The 17,890-nt window shown below is 38.6% G+C and overlaps 1 protein-coding gene across 1 annotated transcript in view; it reads right to left on the bottom strand.

The window, feature by feature from the left end:
- Positions 1-6,832: 6,832 nt before the first annotated feature.
- Positions 6,833-17,890, bottom strand: part of SLC25A32 (solute carrier family 25 member 32) — a 16,281-nt gene continuing 5,223 nt past the window's right edge. The window contains exons 2-7 of the mRNA XM_019632172.1: positions 14,132-14,282; positions 11,715-11,800; positions 10,396-10,556; positions 9,915-10,028; positions 9,443-9,588; positions 6,833-8,299 (exon numbers count right to left, since the gene is read on the bottom strand). Of these exons, the coding sequence (XP_019487717.1) occupies positions 8,164-8,299; positions 9,443-9,588; positions 9,915-10,028; positions 10,396-10,556; positions 11,715-11,800; positions 14,132-14,282 (794 nt within the window). The 3' untranslated portion in view covers positions 6,833-8,163. The remainder of the gene's footprint in view (positions 8,300-9,442; positions 9,589-9,914; positions 10,029-10,395; positions 10,557-11,714; positions 11,801-14,131; positions 14,283-17,890) is intronic.

Genomic DNA, 17,890 nt, shown 5'->3' with positions numbered 1-17,890 from the left:
TTTGGAAAAGCAAATATTGTAGAAGCAGCTGGGGTGGGCCTGCAAGTAGGGTAGGGCAGGGTCTCAGGGAATCACCAAGGTGGGGTGATTTGTGTCAGCCAGGTTGATGGGAGACTCAGATATTGCAGCTTCCTGTGACTGCATGCCAGGAGAGGGGAGGGCTCAACAAAGAAATGATGGATTCTGCTAGCACTTCGGTCTAGGAGAAAGCTGCCCCTCCAGTACTCACCCTGAAGTCAGATAACTCAGTTCCTCCTCATATGTCCCTGGTACCCCCTCAAGCTGCTGCCCCAGTGCTGGAGCTCAGAGTGAGAGAGACCGTCAGTGAGTAAGTCTGTGTGCAGGCCCTTTAAGAGGAATGCCTGGGACTCCAGCTGCCCTCCATCTTACTCAGCCACAATCTCCACTGATTTTCACAGCCAGAAGTTGTGGGGAAATTCTTCCCAGCACTGGAGCCCTGGGCTGGGGAGCCTGGTGTGGGGCTAGGACCCCTTGCTCCTCCAGGTGGACCTCTGCAGCCAAGATATCCCTCCCAATTTTTAGCTGCCACGCAGGTGTGGGGTCAGTCCATTCTGCGTATCTGCCCCTCCTAGTAGTCTTCGGATGGCTGCTTCTGTATGCCCTTAGTTGTAGGACTTCAGGCAATTCTCAGTGATAGCTGTTCTGTAGTTCAGTTATAATTTTATGTGATCGTGAAAGGATGCAAGCACAGTTTTTACCTACTCCACCATCTTGACCAGAAATCCCAAAGTAGTTTTAGTTAACAGAATATTTAGTCAGATCATGACATGAATTTGAGGAGTAATTAATATAGCCAGCAATGGATTCAGTAATGGTTGGGGCCTTGTGTCGTCTCGTTTGGGAGAAAAACAACTTCAGTTATCAGGGTAGCTGCATCTTGTTAGGCTAACATATAGCTCATTGCTTTGTTGTGCAGGAATTCAAATGTAGAAGGGTACATACAGAATCTTAGTAGTCAAAGGGGTTGAGTGAGCCATTTATCAATTTATTGCTCCTCAGCTCCAAATTCATCCTTCAGTACCTGCTCTGTGATAATGGACTGGACTCTAAGCATGTCTCCTTTAGAATGAGCATATTAAGTAGAAGATACTGGAGGGACATTGTAGGAGAATGGAAGCTTCTCTTCCTGGTTTCAGTGTACCAAAATTTGCTTCTTCTTGCTCCTATTACATGACTATAAGTGGTGAGTGTGTGTGTGTGTGTGCGTGCGTGTGCGTGTGCGCGCACGTGTGCGCGCGCATGTACACCTGATGATGCTTTGTTCCAGTTGCACACTCGGAATGCACAGTCCCTCAACTGTCACATCTGTCACATCCCCAGCTCAGTGGGCCTGCTAGTCACCTTCTTGTGGTCTTGAGAACATGCTCCTGGCCTTTCTAGCAGTGCTAACTCCCTAGCATGTCTACTCACCAGTCTCAGCTTGCCTGCCCCTACAGGGTTGTTCCTGAGGCCTTTCCAATGTGGACATTGTCTGCTCCTAGCTTTACACCTACAGAAATGACCACCTGCTCTACAACCTGCTCACCAACCAGCCTGTGTCTCAGAGGGTCGTTTCCTGTCTATCAGTCTGAATGCCAGAGGGGGACCCTTTTTCAAGCTTGTCCTTCCTGGGGTACTCTTCTTTAGCCCGAGGATACCATTTAGAGTCCTCTCACATATTTATATTACTCTGTCCTAGCTTAACGATTCTTTTAAAAAAATTTTTAAATTTTTGTGTCAGGTGTACAAAATAGACATTTACACCCCTCACGAAGTGATAATCCCCCAATCTACTACCCCTCTGACATCGTATATAGCTGTTACAATTCCATTGACTATATTCCCTATGTTGTACTCCACCTCCCATGACTATATATATATATACAAAATTATAGTTGACATTCAATATTATTCAGCTTCAGCTTCACGTGTATAGCGCAGTGGTCAGGCATCTACAGTCTATGAAGAGTTTTCCCCAATAAATCCAGTGCCCATCTGAAGTTTAACAATCCTTTAAGCTTCTTTTCGTTAAATTTACTGTGTTCTGTCTCCTGGTTGGACGTAGATTGCTAGAGGTGATTACTTGATTGATAAGTTTGGGACAAAGAACTGAGCATGAGTAATACTTTCTCTCCTCTCTTTGGGAATAAACTGCTCACAGAAAGCATGCATTCCGCCCCCTTCCTCCTTGCTATGCATTTTACAAGGGCAGGCTGTAAAACAGTCTTGGTCCAGTATTGTCTGTGGCTGGATGGGTATGTCTGCATGTTTCTGGGGTTTGGGAAAAAGCAGCCCATTTTTACAGACATAAGCCTCATTCTCTTTCAGCCTTATCACTAATAAAGATCATATTTCATGTTCCCCTTACCTCTTGTTTATTTTTAAATTAGTTTAGAACCTGGGTAGGAAAGAGTTTGTCATTAACGAAAGCAACTTGGTCCTTTTTCTTTTGACACGTTGAGTGTGAACTGGTTTTACCGCTTTCTAGCCTTGAGTAGAACAAGCCTAATGTCATAGTTAACATATACTGAAATTTAATATAAACACACAATCCTGTAATATTTGACCTCAGAAAATATACTAGGGAGAACTTCCAAATCATTCTTTTGTACAGTTGGGCCTTTTACCATGAGCAGATTTTATTTTTCAAAGCCTACTGGTCAAACTTCTTTTATGCTTTTCATGCTGAGTTGAATAATCTTTCATTTTTATAAATATTATTTAGGGTTTTTTTTATTAAACTAAAAACATTTTAAAGAACCTACACAACATATGTTAGCGTCCCAAAGTACTCACTTTTTTTTTTTTTTTTAGCTGAGCCATCCTGCCACCTGTTGGCAGCTCAGCTCGAGCCAGGAATTGAACCGGCAACCCTATTGCTCAGAGCTCGCACTCTTGAGCAAGCTCTTAACAACTGAGCCACTCGGCCGGCCCAAGTGCTCACTTTTTATAAAGGTTACATCATTTTCCATAGAAACAAAAGTTCATCTGCATCATGACAGCTGATGGGAAAGTGACAGACTTTAGGATCTGTATCGCAGATTCTGTCCTCAGGGAAGCTTTCAGTTATTACAAGTAATAGAAAAACCCAACTGAGACTGGCTTACAAAGTAAATTTATTGGTTCACCAAACTGAAAACTAGAGAGGCACACATTGGTAGGGGTGAGAATTGATCCAGAATCCCATATAAATGTGACTTAGGACCTAATTTCTTTTTTTTTTTTTCTCCATAAGTTCTATTTCTAGATAGTCAAATCTTAAGCTTATCTGAAACAAAAGGGTATGTTTGTTTGTTTTTCCCCAGTTTGAGATAGAAGCTAATTTCTTTCAATTTTTATTGTCCTTTCCTTAGTGTTGACTCCATTTTGGACACTCATTTCCTCCAAATTCATGATCCTAAATTGGCTCCGAGGAGCTCTGAGTTACATGAATCCTCATTCATAAAACAGCAAGGAGAAAATCTACATCAATATACTCAGACCATAATGTCTTTAAGAGTCATTCTGATTGGACCAGCTTACGTAACTGTGCAAATTGCAAACCATTCATGAAGAGATGGCACATTCACATTGTTTCTGCTAATCAGGGCAGGGCCATCCTGTGGGGCAGGTAAGCCCATTCCATCTAAATCACAAATGTGAAAATGCAGGGAAGGGGTACATTCTGAAAGGAAATTCAGGCTACTACTCCAAAAATGAAGAGAAATAGATGCTGGGCAGCCAATTACAGGTATTCATTACATGTACTTCCAGAATCTATTTCCTATTTATTCATTTAGAAAGAAATCTAACACTTTAACCCCAAACTTCACATACTTTCTGCATGTTACCTAACACATTTTTAGAAAATGGGTTAAATAAAGGTTAAATAAATCATTTCACAGTATTTTATTTCTATAAGTAATTTTATTATATTAAAAAGATCTGGCTATGAAAGCGGTAATACATTCTTTACATAAACTGGAGGATTTTATGTTCAGTAAAGCGCCAACATTCAAAAGAAAATCCTGAAGCCTCATGAACTCAAATATACTTTTTAGTTGATAGCCTTTCAGTGTGGTGCTTAAAAACAAACAAACAAAAAAAACTTTCTAAAATTGCCAGACCACAAAAGCACATATTGAAACATAATAGCCTTGTTTTCACAAGGCATGGCCCCCCCATCACTGTCTTGGATCATGTTCTATCATGTTTGTTCTCTGGTGCGTAGCTCCAGGACGCCTTTTGTGGCCTGTATCTTCAACTGTACACATTCTCCCACAATCATGTTCTGGTTTCCCCTTTGCCAACCTCCCCACTTCCACTCCTTCCTAGACTCCCAGCACTTTTTCCTGCTGAAGTCTTTTACCTTTCCTTTAACTGCTAAGATCCAATAAAGAGACTGTAGTGAAATGAATACTTGGGAGTTTGCACCACTTGCTTAGCTGCTTGCAATCTGTCTTCAGGCTCTATAATTTGAATCTATTTAAAGTTATCAGTGGCGTTAATCTTCATCGTACTGAAATATTTATATGGTTGATAACCCCTGCTTTCTGAGTTTGCTCCTCTTATCTGATTGATCTTCCACTGCTGTCCCTATGATGTAGCCATGTCTTTCTGTTCCATTATTCTTTACTTCTTTATCCAAAATAAAACCCAAACAGGTTTAGTAAGGCTCTGAGAGTTATGTTCTGGTCCCAATCTCTCAACTTTGTCTCCCATTTCTTCATTACCTCACTGTCAACTCACTGCTCAAAACATGTCACCTGTGCTTTTTTCCATGGTTCCAAAGTTCCCTTTGAAATATCTTCCTTCAAGGCCCAGCTTAAAAGTTTTCCCCTCCATGAACCCTGCTCTAGTTTCCTTCAAGCTATAAGCTGCCTCCAACTCCATCAACCATGTCTATGCTACCAACTATTGACTAGACATCTACAAAAGCTTCCTAACTAGTATCCCTGCTTCTTGCCTGTCTCCTAATTGTTTCGCCATTCAACCACCAGAAGGATCCTTCATGCAATCTAAACCTCAGACCATGGCCTGTAAGATCCGGCCCCTGCTAATGTTTACTGGCCCAGGGAGAGTGCTAAGCACTTTACTTGAATTAATCCATTTAATCCTGTCAGTAATCCTATACTTATATATTTTTAATGTCCTCATTTGTAGTAGATGCTGTTGATGACCCACCCAGATCCCTTTCACAGAGCTGGTGCACCCACAGCCCAGCTGCTGTAGGTGTTGGCTGTTAATGGCTACCACCTCCACCTTAGTTGGAGGATTACCCAAGGCTGAGAGGCACCTAGCCACCCCTCCAGCCCCTAATGCCTCCATTACAGGTAGTAATGACTGCCTGTAGTGGGAACATCATAGCCCAGACCCTCACCTCTGGGCAGGACAACCTCTGTGGTCCAATCCGTACTGCAGAGTGCCCCGTAGGGTCAGGCTGAGGCTGGACTTCTGAATCCTCTTCTTCCCCTGCTGGATCCTGTTTTTGTTTGTTTGTTTGACTTAATTGCAGGTTTCTCTTAAGAGAATGCCCTCATTTGTCCAAGAACCCTTGTCTCAATTGTTACTATGAAGTATAGGAACATGTTAGGGATTCCGCCACATAGGCCCCCAGAACCAGGATTGTAAGGTTGCTGCCTGAGCAAAAGCTTGGCAGTCAGCTGAGCCCCCAGAACCAAGATTGGAAGGTTGCTGCCTGAGCAAAAGCTTGGCGGTCAAGTAAGGGTTAACTGAGAGAGGCTGGATGCTTGCCACACTGAAATCAGTGTGTGCTCAGCCAAAGTCCTTGAAAACTGTTTTGCTTTTCTTGAGCTAAAAAATAACTCTTAGACTAAGCCTTTCTCCCTTAGCCTTAGGGGCGTGCTTGTTATTTCCTACCACTTGTTCCTCTGTTATCTCTAATTAAAGACTGAAGTCAGTGAGGATGTGGGGTCAGACTGCGCTGTCTGTCCTCCTCCCTGCTGTCTGTATTGCCTCTGTCTCCATTCCTGGCGTCTCCGGTCAGAAGTATGACAATGAAGAAATGGATCTAAGACACCATTTTACAGATGAGAAAACTTGAGACCAAGAGGGTTGAAGTCATTTGCCTAAGGTCAAACAGAAAATGGGAAAGCTGAAATTTGAACCCAGACAGTCTGGCTCCCCAACCTGTATTCTGTCCCCACACTGTAGTGGCAACTTCTCTAAAGTGTCCCTAGCCACTCACGCCTTCCAGTAAAGTGAATTCCTGCCTCAGGGCCTTTGTATTTCCTATTTTCTCTACTTACAATGTTTCCTCTATCTCATTGTGCTTGCTTCCTCACTTCCTTCGAAATGGTTCAAATATTACCTCCTCAGAGAGCCCTTTCCTGACCCCCACCTAACAGAGCAACACCATCCCCAACTCTGCTTTAGTTTTATTTATAGCATTTAATACCTGAAATTATATTATGCATATATTTGTATGTTTTCTGTCACTCACACTAAAGTGAAAATTCTCTGAGGGCAGGAATGTAATCTGGCCTATTTACTGCTGTATCTTCAATGCTTGGTGACATAACTGGCACAGCAGGAGCTCAGGAACTGTTTGTTTAAGGAGTAGAATGAGTTCTCTTTTCTCAGAACTCTGACAGGACTTTGTAGAAATTTTGCATGTTCTTAACCTAGAATTGTAGTTATTTAATGCTTATTTATTTTTTCTGCAAGCTTGTATTCTCTTAAAGGACGGAAATTACATTTTATTAATTTGGGGGTAGATAGGAGGCATTCAAATAATGGCGTTACCTCTAAAACTCCAAATATCAACTGCAGCTTGTCTTTCCACATAGGGCCTAATATCAGGATTTCATATGAATTACGGTATAATCCAGAGTATGAAAAAAATATATCACATTTAATTTATAGAGCATTCCAATGCATGTTACAAGAAATTACAGTAAATATAATTAAGTACTTATCATTTCACCTTTATTTTTAAAAGTGTCATTTTCAAAATATAAAAAATAGACCTATCTTTCAAAGAACCATTTAAATATGGCTTTGAAAACCACAATGTTTTATTTACAACAGATAGATGGTAGTGCAATAGTATTTATAGATGTTTATGACAAATAAAAATATTGGTATTATTCTGGCGTCCCTTTAAGGCAGGCCTGTGCATTTATAGACATGTACAATGACTCATAAAACCAATAACAGCCAGTAATGTAATTTGTATTTAAACCTGAATTTGAGTAACCAATGTAGATTAGTCATTTATTTGGGATCTGAATTCATATCTGAAAACTAAGTAGGAAGTCAAAGTATGTCATTTCCATACAGTCTGTCAACAAACACATCCCAGTCATTCCAGTATCTGTATAAAGTGATCTACCTGCAACTCCAGTAAGTGATTTGTAGCCAAATATGCTAATAAGGGCTGACACAGCTAAATCCTAGTTTAGATTTTATAAATTTAAAAGACACTAGGTAACCATGCCAAATAATAATAATAATAATAATAATAATAATAAAATATGATCCAGGACTACATTTTAAATTATGGAAGAACCTATGGAAATAAAATTAGTGCTGGAATGACAAGAGATGTCAGATACTTCTCAAATTAAGAGAAGTACATAATTTCTCAAATTTCTCTAGTTAGTGCATTCCAATTGACTTAAAATTAAAGCACACTAAACAGTGCATTTTTTTCTCACCCAAATTTCTCAATTTTAAAATGGTCTGAATTTGGGCAACATCTTTTCCAGCAAATCCTTAAAGCTTGATTTACCCTTGAAACAGTGATGAGATTCTTATAAGAAGCCATTTTCTTGCTATTGCACAGAGGTCAATTTTAAAAACAATCCAGGTAAATGAGTTCAGAAAAAGAAGCACATTCATCTAATTCATTTAGCAAATGCTGCAAATCAGCTTCTACTTGAACAATAGAGAAATTTGTGAAACTCTCCAGTTGATGTCAGTTTTACTGTTGTGTTGATAGCAGACATTTCAGGCAGAGGTAGCCAAGTCCCATATGTATGGAAAAGGCAAAAAGCTGAAAAACATTATTAAGACTTAGCAGTTCTCTGACTTTTAATAATTATAGACTGAGGTCGATTATTAGCCCAGTTGCTGTGTAGTATTCTTCTGAGTTTTACATTTCAAATGCAAAGGAGCACGTTGCTGCCTTGGGCAGATATACTGGAATTATCTTCTTTTAGCTTACTTTTTCTTTTCTCTAAGGTCAAGTAAAAGATGTGAGACATTTTCATATACCACAAAGGTAATACAGCAGGCTGGAGTCACTCTAATCAAATTGGGGACAATTCCTTTGTAAAATCCACCGGCGCCTTCTTTCCTTTAGAGGGAAAAATAGATAGGTGCTTAATTTCCTACACAGCTAGCCTGAAGATACACAAGTTTAACTGGCACAGGGCATGGAGCCAGCAGTCAAACCTCACTGTGATTTAAGTCCATGTTTTTAATGTCCTGGAGGAATATAGTTTTTGAGCCACTTGTAGGGGTTTCTATTCCTTTTGTGGGCTGACTGAGAGGGCAGGGGACACCTCAAAACTGAACTGAAAGGTGCTTAAATGACAACCATCTTTCAAATGCCTTAGATGTATGAACATGCAGGATCTAATCTAATGATCAGTTAATACTGAAATAAGCACTAAAATGATAATAATGATGTAAGCATTAAAAATCTCATATTATATAAATTAGGCAACACTAAAAATAGCAAACAGTAAAATAAAACTGTATTTTCTTAATGCCTGGAATAGGAATATGGCCTTGGAACTTGTCGTTTAGGTTCTTGATATTTACTAAATTGAATTAAGTTGAACATTCTAAATATTCTGCTCTGATCTTTTAGAATTAAATATAGATATGGGGGGAGAAAGAAAGATAAATATGGAGATGTCTACCTATAACAGTTTAACTATGCCCATGCTGAAGAACAAGCATTTCTTCCATACATGGAGACTCGTGCAGTAAGTCCTCATTTTACATCATCAATAGGTTCTGCGACTTTATGTAAAACAACATAAAAGAAACGAAGTTTACCATAGGCTAATTGATGTAAACAAGAGTTGAGTTCCTACAGCATCTCATCAACTTTATAAGGAAGTGATGTTATTCGAGGACCTGCTGTATTTGCAAAAGTTATGGGCCTTCTTAATTGTATTAAACTAGGTTTTTTCTGACTTTCAAGGCAAAATATTTTATAACACCTCAATTTTGTTTCATTAATTTGTCAAAACACTTTCAGATCTCATTTGATTTTTATAATCATGTTAACTTAGATATCCTAATTTTACAAACGAAGAAATCAAGCCCTAGAGAGATTAAGCCCATGTAGGAAATGGGAAAGCAGGGGCCACCAGCCATGTTTTCAGCACAGCACGCTGGCCTTTGCTAACAAAACTAATGTCAACCGCACAGTTTAAGGTTTGCAAGGCACCTCCTAAGAACCAGTTTGATAACCACTTGCTCTCACCTCCACGTCCTTGTGATTACATCCACCACACCCTCATAAGACACGTGTTGATCCTGCAGACGAGCTCTCACAACTTGATACGGATAAGTTGCTGCTACAGCAAATATTTTGGACAGTGCTGCAACAGATATATATTCTACTGTGCTCTAAAATGACAACATAAAACATGTTTTTCTTTAGACATGATTTCTTTAAAAATACAGTTGTATAAATTACATAGGAAAGCAAACATTTAAATGGATCTATAAGTGAAAAATACTATTTCCCCTCTTAACACAAACTCTGGGCAATTAAGGGGTGCTATTTTTAACATTTGTATGCTATTAGCCTATAAATATTTAACTATAAATTAAATTAGTGGCAGAGTGAGTACTCATCATCATAGTAATACTACTAAAGTAAACATGACAAAATTTCCATCTATTATTGTCCATAAAGGTAAATGATACATTTTTTTCAAGAATCATCTTACCAATTGGGCTTCAGGTAATCTATTGATATGCTGGTTGTATTTCACCTTCAATAATTCATATGCCATAAACTGAAGGGCACCGTGTGATGTTCCAAACAGCCCAGGAATAAATCCCTAAAAGGGAGCAATTAAAAAAAAAAGCTAAACTAAGCAAATTCCCAAGAGACCACAGCTTCCAGGGAGGGGAGCAAGGAAAGGGTGACCTCAATGTGTGAGTTAGCAAAATGGTTACTCGACAAAGTTTCAGACAGTCCTTCTCATACCCACCAGTGTCATGGTGATCTACCTTATGGTAACGGGATAAACAGCTTCAAGTGCAATTCTAATACTGTAAACTAGATTTTGGTTTTCATTACATTGTTTCTTGCCTAAGTTTGGCTTCTTTTTAGTACTGACTACAGGTCATTCAGAACTCAGACAATAGAGCCAAGGGAAATTATAATGGTGAGTTATTAAAAATGTATTGATAATAATTCATTACCTTATACAATCCACGCACACCTTCATACTTATATATTTTCACAAGTGTATCAAACATTCCTTTATATTGCCGCTGTGGTGAGTTAACAACACTATCGTATTGTAACATAAGGCGAGTTTTTGCTACCCATAATGGGTTTGTAATGCAGAGCGTCATGGCTCCTAAAAACAGATTTAAATAAGATTACTCAGCATATAGGTACTTTCTCAATTATGACAATCCAAATTAAGAACAGTCCATTTATATAAAGAATGGGGTTGCTCAGGGGCTGTACCTGCAACAGTGAGATGTGGTTTCTGAGGCATAGTCTTAGAGCTAGAAGGTAGACGTAATTTTTGGTGGTCACAAAAAGCCCCTCAGGTGGTTAGTGAGAGGTAAATGAAAAGGGACATGGAAATGGGAACCAGTTTCCCTGAGGTATGAGGACGGTACAGATGTCCTCACTCCTAAACAGTGTGACCTGGTGTAGAGGGCAGATGGCAGTCCTGGGAAGCAGACTCTGATACGAGACACAGACACTTAGGAGTAGGACATGGGAGAGCCCAGAGGGCTTGAAGATTAGGTGAAAAAGACCAGGAACCCAGCACCTCAATAATCTGTGCATGTGCACACATATATCTACCTCAACTTTACCACGATCTTGCCCAAATCCATTCAAAGTAGCTACAACACCTCAAAAATTAAAGAACTATGCAATGTAATCATTCATATTTTACATTCTTTACAGAAAGTGACAATTTTGTGAAAAAAAATCATCTGGTTGTTTCTCATTTGCTGAGTTTTCTAAATAGTCTTTTATTCAACAAATATTTATTGAGTCCTGTGTGATTCAGGTCTTTGTTAGCAGCTAGGTATTCAAAAATGAGTAAGCTAGTTCTTGCCTTAAAAGACCACCAATAAACACTAAAAAAACTAAGAAATGCAAAGTATCAAAGTAGAAGTTTTAAAGACTTATGGGTCTTACTTTGTTTTCCCCTTCTGAATATTATATGCACATGAAGCAATTAAACAAGGCTACTAAATTGTATAACTTGAAAAAGGAAATTATACTTTAATTGAAGAAACACTATACTGAATCATCTTAAACTATTAAGAGATTTATAACTTTTCTCAATTTTACTACCCTGTGATAAAATTCTTGAAATCTATCTGGAGTAATAAGAATACCTGCTTTCTAAGAAATTTCATGTGACCACTGATTAGTACAGGTAGATAAGCCTATTTAAACTCTGGTTTTTAAAGGAAAAAAAGCAAAAAAAAAAATCAAAAGCGAAAATCAAGTTGGAAGCTGATGTTTTGTATTTCACACAGTGTCTTACCAGCTTCGGCAGCTGAGACGAGGTATTCCGTTGCCTCTAACCGTTCAGCTCTTCCTTCTGTCTTATATGATTTGATGGCATTGTAACTAAAAAAATATATATATGTATATATATGAGCAGTTTAATAAATATTTAAATAGGTGTTATAAAGCAGTCAAGTCTGTTTTAAAGTGGTATGTAATTTTGCAATAGTGCCCCAAAAGTAAAAATCAATGCATAATGCAGCATAAAATGAGACATTTTTCAAGAACAGATTTGCTGGAATGGTTTACTGTAATATTATATCATCCCACCCCAAATATATAGGGCTAGCAATACATATGTAAAATATTTTAATCACACACTCATCAATCTAAAAAAACAACTGACAGGGAAAACTGGGAAGGGGGAGGGCATACTGGTGGCACAGGGATTGGGCAGACAAGGCAAGAGACCCAAAAAGACACCTAACAACATGTGCTGAAAACCTTGTTCAGGTACTATACTATGGTGGGCAAGTCTGATAGATAAAAAGATAAACACTCAATGGATCCTTCCTAACAGACTAACAAGGGCCACAGGAAGCACATGAATAATAATAAAAGACAACACAGAGAGTATAAGGGATTCAGAAACTATACTGAGATCACAGAAGGCTTTGTAATAGGAAGTGGCATTGGCTGGGTATGAAGAGACAAGTAGATTCAATAGGGAAACAGAGGAGCATGAGCAAAATTTATAGTAAGGGTGGATGGGAAGACAGGGAAAACTGAGCCACCCCTGAGTGGCAGACTGGAATTTGGGCTTTATTTGGCAGAAAGTAGAGAGCCATTGAAATGTTCCTGAGCAGGGGAGTCAAATCAGCCTAACTCCAATTTCCACTTTTCCCTTGAAAGAAGACTTCAGCTAAATAAGCAAGTTTGGGGGCCGGCTGAGTGGCTCAGTTGGTAAAGAGTTGGCTTGGGAGTGCGAGCTCTGAGCAGCAGGGCCACTGGTTCAGTTCCTGCATGGGCCAGTGACGCTGCGGCTTCTACAGCTAAGATTGTGAACAACAGCTTGACCTGGAGCTGGGCTGCCGTGAGTGGCTGGCGACGGCTTAGGCTGAAGCCCCTGCTGCAGTGGGCTACTGTGAATGACCAGCAGCCAGCGTGAGCAGCCAGCAGCCCACGAGAGCTGCCATGAGCCGCCGTCCAGTGGCTGGCAACTGATTGCCTCAGTCGGGAAGAGTGCAATGATCATAATACCAACATGGGCCAGTGAAGCGACGTCCTCCACAACTAGACTGAAGAATAAAAGGACAGCAACTTGTCAGTTCTCCTCCCCCAATTCCCCAATAAAATCTTTAATCAATCAATCAATCAATCTTTGCAGATTCTACCAATACCATTCTAACATGAAACAAGTATACTGTTTTATTATAAAAAATTTTCAACACATAAACATTCTATGGCTGGTCCTTAGAAACTCTCTTTGGAGAACCTACCCAAGTCTGAAATTCATAATAGCATAAATTATATACATAAGAGTTTCACTCTTCTAATTATGTCATATAACCAAAAATAAGAAAAATATTTAAGCAATATTAAGGCTGAATTTCATTTTGCTTTCACTTAAAAAATATTTTAAGATTCATTTGGATACTGCCATAAAATTATGATAAAGTAAAATATATGACACAAAGGAGAAAAAGGCAAATACACCAGGTATTGATGTTTTCCTAAAAATGCCGTCTATTAAGACAAAGAAAAGCTTCCCCTGCACCTCAACTCATGGATTCAGTTTCAAATATCAGAGGCATGCTCAAGGCAGCACATGCTCCTCTACGGTGGTGCCCCACTCTTGTACACTCAATAGGTTGAACTGCCTGCCACCGGCGCTTTCTGTTGCTTCTTCAATAAGTATGTAATAGCAGTTATTTCAAATGGTGATGATATCTGACAGGTCAAGGATAAAGGAAAAGAATTAGCTAGGAAGATGATGAAACAGGTCAAATAAGAGGTAAGGAAGGAGGAACATGCCTCAAACTCTTTCAGCCAAGCACTGGCTTTTGCTTCCCGTTCCACTAGCGATTTTTCTGTTGTACATTTTCTTATAAGGACCCAAGATCTGTCCTCTTCTGCTTTTCCAACTTCATTATGAATCAAAGGTATTTTGGTAAGCATTTTCCTGAATTTATCTCACAGAAATGTCTTCTCAAGAGTGTTTTTCCATTTCATCTCTTTGCCTTCCTCCTATTAAAAACTTTCTTTCAGACCAAATGCCTCTGATAATAGCTCACAGAGAATGAAAAAAATAAGCTATTTTGCTTTTTCTGACCTTTCCAACTCAGAGAAACTGATTAAATGACACATCTTGCTTCATTAACTGATATGTAAAAAAATCACTAAAAATAATAATTCCTTTTATTTAATTCTGTAAAATCTCCCAGATCTACTCACAAGAAAAAGTAGAGTCCCCAGGATAATCCTGCACCCCACACATTTGGGGTTACTCCTTGGTAAAGTCCCCGTAGTCCATCAAGTTTCCAAATGGTAGTCAAGCAATGCAAGATTCCTTTATATTTTGGTCTCAGTTCCAATCCATCACTCACTGCAGTAAAAGACAAACAAAGTGACGTGAGAACAAAGTTTTAGTGCTGAATCACAAATAAACATCACACAATCAATCATAAAAGGAAATAAATGCAGAAGAAAAACATTTTTAGGTGGAGAAATTTACTTTCCAGGATGATTTAATATTTCAAAAATATTAAATTATTAAAATATTACTCAAAAAATAAACTAACCAGAAGCCTTAATTATATCAAGAGTACTGTCAAGGCCTGAGGAGTGGCAGGAAAGAAAATAGGTAGGAAAGGGTTAAATTTTTTCTGTAAACTCTTTTTTGTACCCTCCCCACCAACACACACAAACACACACCAAAATTAATATAGAAAGTAGAAAAAGTATCCTTCCCATTTATTGTTTTCTCACTCTCAGAAGTTCTAAATTAATAAAGTATTGGGTAAAGGAAACACTAAGTTATATACATTTTATGTTTTTTATATAAGGGGAATTCAAATCTGCTTTGGAAGCTTAACAGAAAATACTTGATTACATAACTTTAAGCTTCTATTTTGTGAAAGACTCCATAAATAAGAGATTGAGAAAAAATATTTGTAGAATAGAGTTAACATATGTAATATAGAAGAAGTACCTGCAAATCAACTAAAAAATGCACAAACAGCCCCTAAGAAAAATGGCCAAATTATGTGAACTATTAATTTACAGAAAAATACAAATAGCCAAGATGCATTGAAAAGATATTCAACCTCAATGATAAAATCTTATTTTTTGGAAGTCTATTTAATAACAAAAGAGTAATATTCAGAATATACTCTTGAATGCGAGGAAAAAGCATATAAAACTATATATAATTTAATTCTGTTGCTATTTGAAGAAATTATAGTGTCCTGAAGGAGGATGATGGCAGTGTGAAGTGAGAGACGTGGACAGGTCCAGGGAAGATTTATGATAGAATCAAAAGGCCTCCTTAATTGATAGGTAAGAGAGTGTGAAGGGAAGAGGGTTCCCCTAGTTGACAGGTGAATTGTTTCTCATTTTTTTGCTACTATTAAAAGGTCTCTAGAGAATATTCTGTACAAAAATTTGTACAAATCTTATATCCTTAGAATTAACCATTAGAAGGGGAATTAATATGGGTCAAAGGGTATAAATTTAAGGTTACAAATACATATTAAAACAGGCCCCCAGAAAGTTTATACCACTAGTGGCAAAATTATAGCCACTAGCTATATACAAGTATGGCCAGCCAGTTCACTGTTCTCTTGCCACTACTTGACTGTGTTTAATGGGGCTTGGCAAAGAAGAATCACTACCATTTCCAGTAAAAGGGTGGGGGGAGGGAGGTTAAGTTAATTTCTTTCATTATTCACCTGACAACATTACATCATGAAATGAGATTAAAGAACAGGAGGTTTTGTCAGAAGGCCTGGATTTGATATCTGATTTCCCTAATTAGCTACAATCTTAATCTTTCTGACCTTCAGAATCCTTACTTATAAATGGGGATAAATATCACCTACCTTACAGGTTGTTGTGAAGTTTATACATGTTTAAAAGCAAGTAGCAGAGTAACTGACTCTCAAGAAATGTTTTGCTGTGTACTTTACAATCTTTCTGATGCTTCCCTTGGATTTTATGTCTCTCATTCTCCTGTATAAATTTCTAAGTACCTTATCCTCTTCCTTTCAGTAATAAGCTCACAACACAATTTCTCTCTTGAGGTAAAAAACGAAACAAACCTCAAAACACCATCATTACTTGTCATAGGGAAGCAATGATTTCTTTGTTTTCAGAAGTCACTTAATCCTAGAAGTAGACTATTAAGTATTTTAGTAATAGGCAACAATATTCTATACCTTTACTTCCTAATACTATAACCTTATTATATAGTTAGGATGAAACCTTTAATTTTGAAAAATATTCTTTTGTACACAGGTAATTGTTTTATTAAAAAAGAAAGAAAACTATTGACTCATTATTGCCAGACAAAGCGGGAATATAAACATAAGTAGGACACAAACCCTTACCCTGAGGAAGATAGTCTTCAAGGCAAACAGACAAGGAATCACATTACGAAGTTATGAGCACTGTGGTAAATGTACGAAGTGCTGCAGAAAAACATGAAAAATGCTGTGTACAGAAGGAACTGGGAAGGTTCAGAGGGTGACAGGGCAAGTGAGAGAGATGATGCTAGGGCGGAGCCTTGAAGAATGGTTAGAAACTTGTTTTTGGGGAAAGGAAGGAAAGGTTTCTCTCTACACAAGAAGAACAGCTGGTGCAAATGCATGGATGCATCACAGCACCTGGCACTGTTCGGGGGAACACTGGGGATGTGGTGTAGCTGAAGTGTACAGCTCGGGGAGGGAAGAGATGGTAGGAAATTAGGCTACCAAGAAGGGCAAGGGCCTGTTATGGACTAAATTGTGTCCACCACCCTTCCCCAAATTCACCTGTTGAAGTCCTATCCGTCATTGTGACTGTACTTAGAGAAAGGACCTTTAAGAAGGCAACTGGGATTGAATGAGTCATAGGATGGGGCCCTAATTCAACAGGACTGGTGTCCTTATGAAGAGGAAGAAACGCCACGAGGGCGCAAGCGAGAGCGCGCGCACTCACACACATCGAAAAGGTCATGGGAGGACACAGTGAGAAAGCAGTAGCTGTCAATCAAAGAGAGAGGACTCACTAGAAATTAACCCTGCCAGCTCAATCTTGGACTTCCAGACCCCAAAAATTGTGAGAAAATAAACTGCTGTTGATTAAGCCAGTGTGTTGTATTTTTACCCCTAGCAGACTAATACAGGCCTAACTTCAAAGGTTCTTGAAAATCACCACTAGAGTTTGGCTATGATCCCAAAGTCCCCTATTTCTCAAATTTCGGTCCAAGTGTGCCTAAGATAGTAAAATATGGTTTTAGAAAGGAAACCCTGACAGCCCAGGGAGAATGAATTTGAAGGTAAACAACCAGGAAGCAAGAAAACAATAGGCCATTGCAAAGTTATTTAGATAAAGAGGATCTGAACTAGGTCCTCCCTGAACTTGAATTAAAATTGCTATGTAAATAAAATACAGGGAATATTTGTCTTAAATGGCCTCATAACTGTCTTAAAAATATTTGCCAATGAAGAATTAGTATGTACATCGAAGTACTTCCTACATAACTGTTACAATGGCCTATGAGAGTACTAAAAATGCCAACAGACAAGTAAAGATAGAAGTTTTGTGTGCAGGGGGGAGCCAAGACAGGGGATACTAATTCTAAATTCACTTTTGAGAAAAGGCAACATAAAGACTTAAAAAATTACCACCTAACACTACCACCCTAACACAACTTCTTTCATTTGTTGGATATTAGTTTTACCTCTCCTTTCCTGTCACACTGAAGAGTTGGTCTTGACTAATAAAACCAATCCCCTCTACCTGTATGTACTCTATGTCCGTCCGTGTTTTTAAACCTGAAGATTGATCAAGAAATTGAGCAGATCGTTAGCATCACTAAAGAACCAAAACAGAGTGGAATAGAAAACAATGTGTCATCACAAGTATAAGTATTGTTAGATGAAATTTGTTTCAGTAATGCATTCGTGTGTGCACATACTGGCTAGCCAAGGTAAAATTTATTTCCTACTGAGG

This window comes from Hipposideros armiger, unplaced genomic scaffold (genome assembly GCF_001890085.2).
Source record: "Hipposideros armiger isolate ML-2016 unplaced genomic scaffold, ASM189008v1 scaffold_1094, whole genome shotgun sequence".
Classification (NCBI taxonomy): Eukaryota; Metazoa; Chordata; class Mammalia; order Chiroptera; family Hipposideridae; genus Hipposideros; species Hipposideros armiger.
The sequence above is the reverse complement of the archived record's forward strand: the minus strand, read 5'-3'. Positions and strand labels throughout refer to the sequence as shown.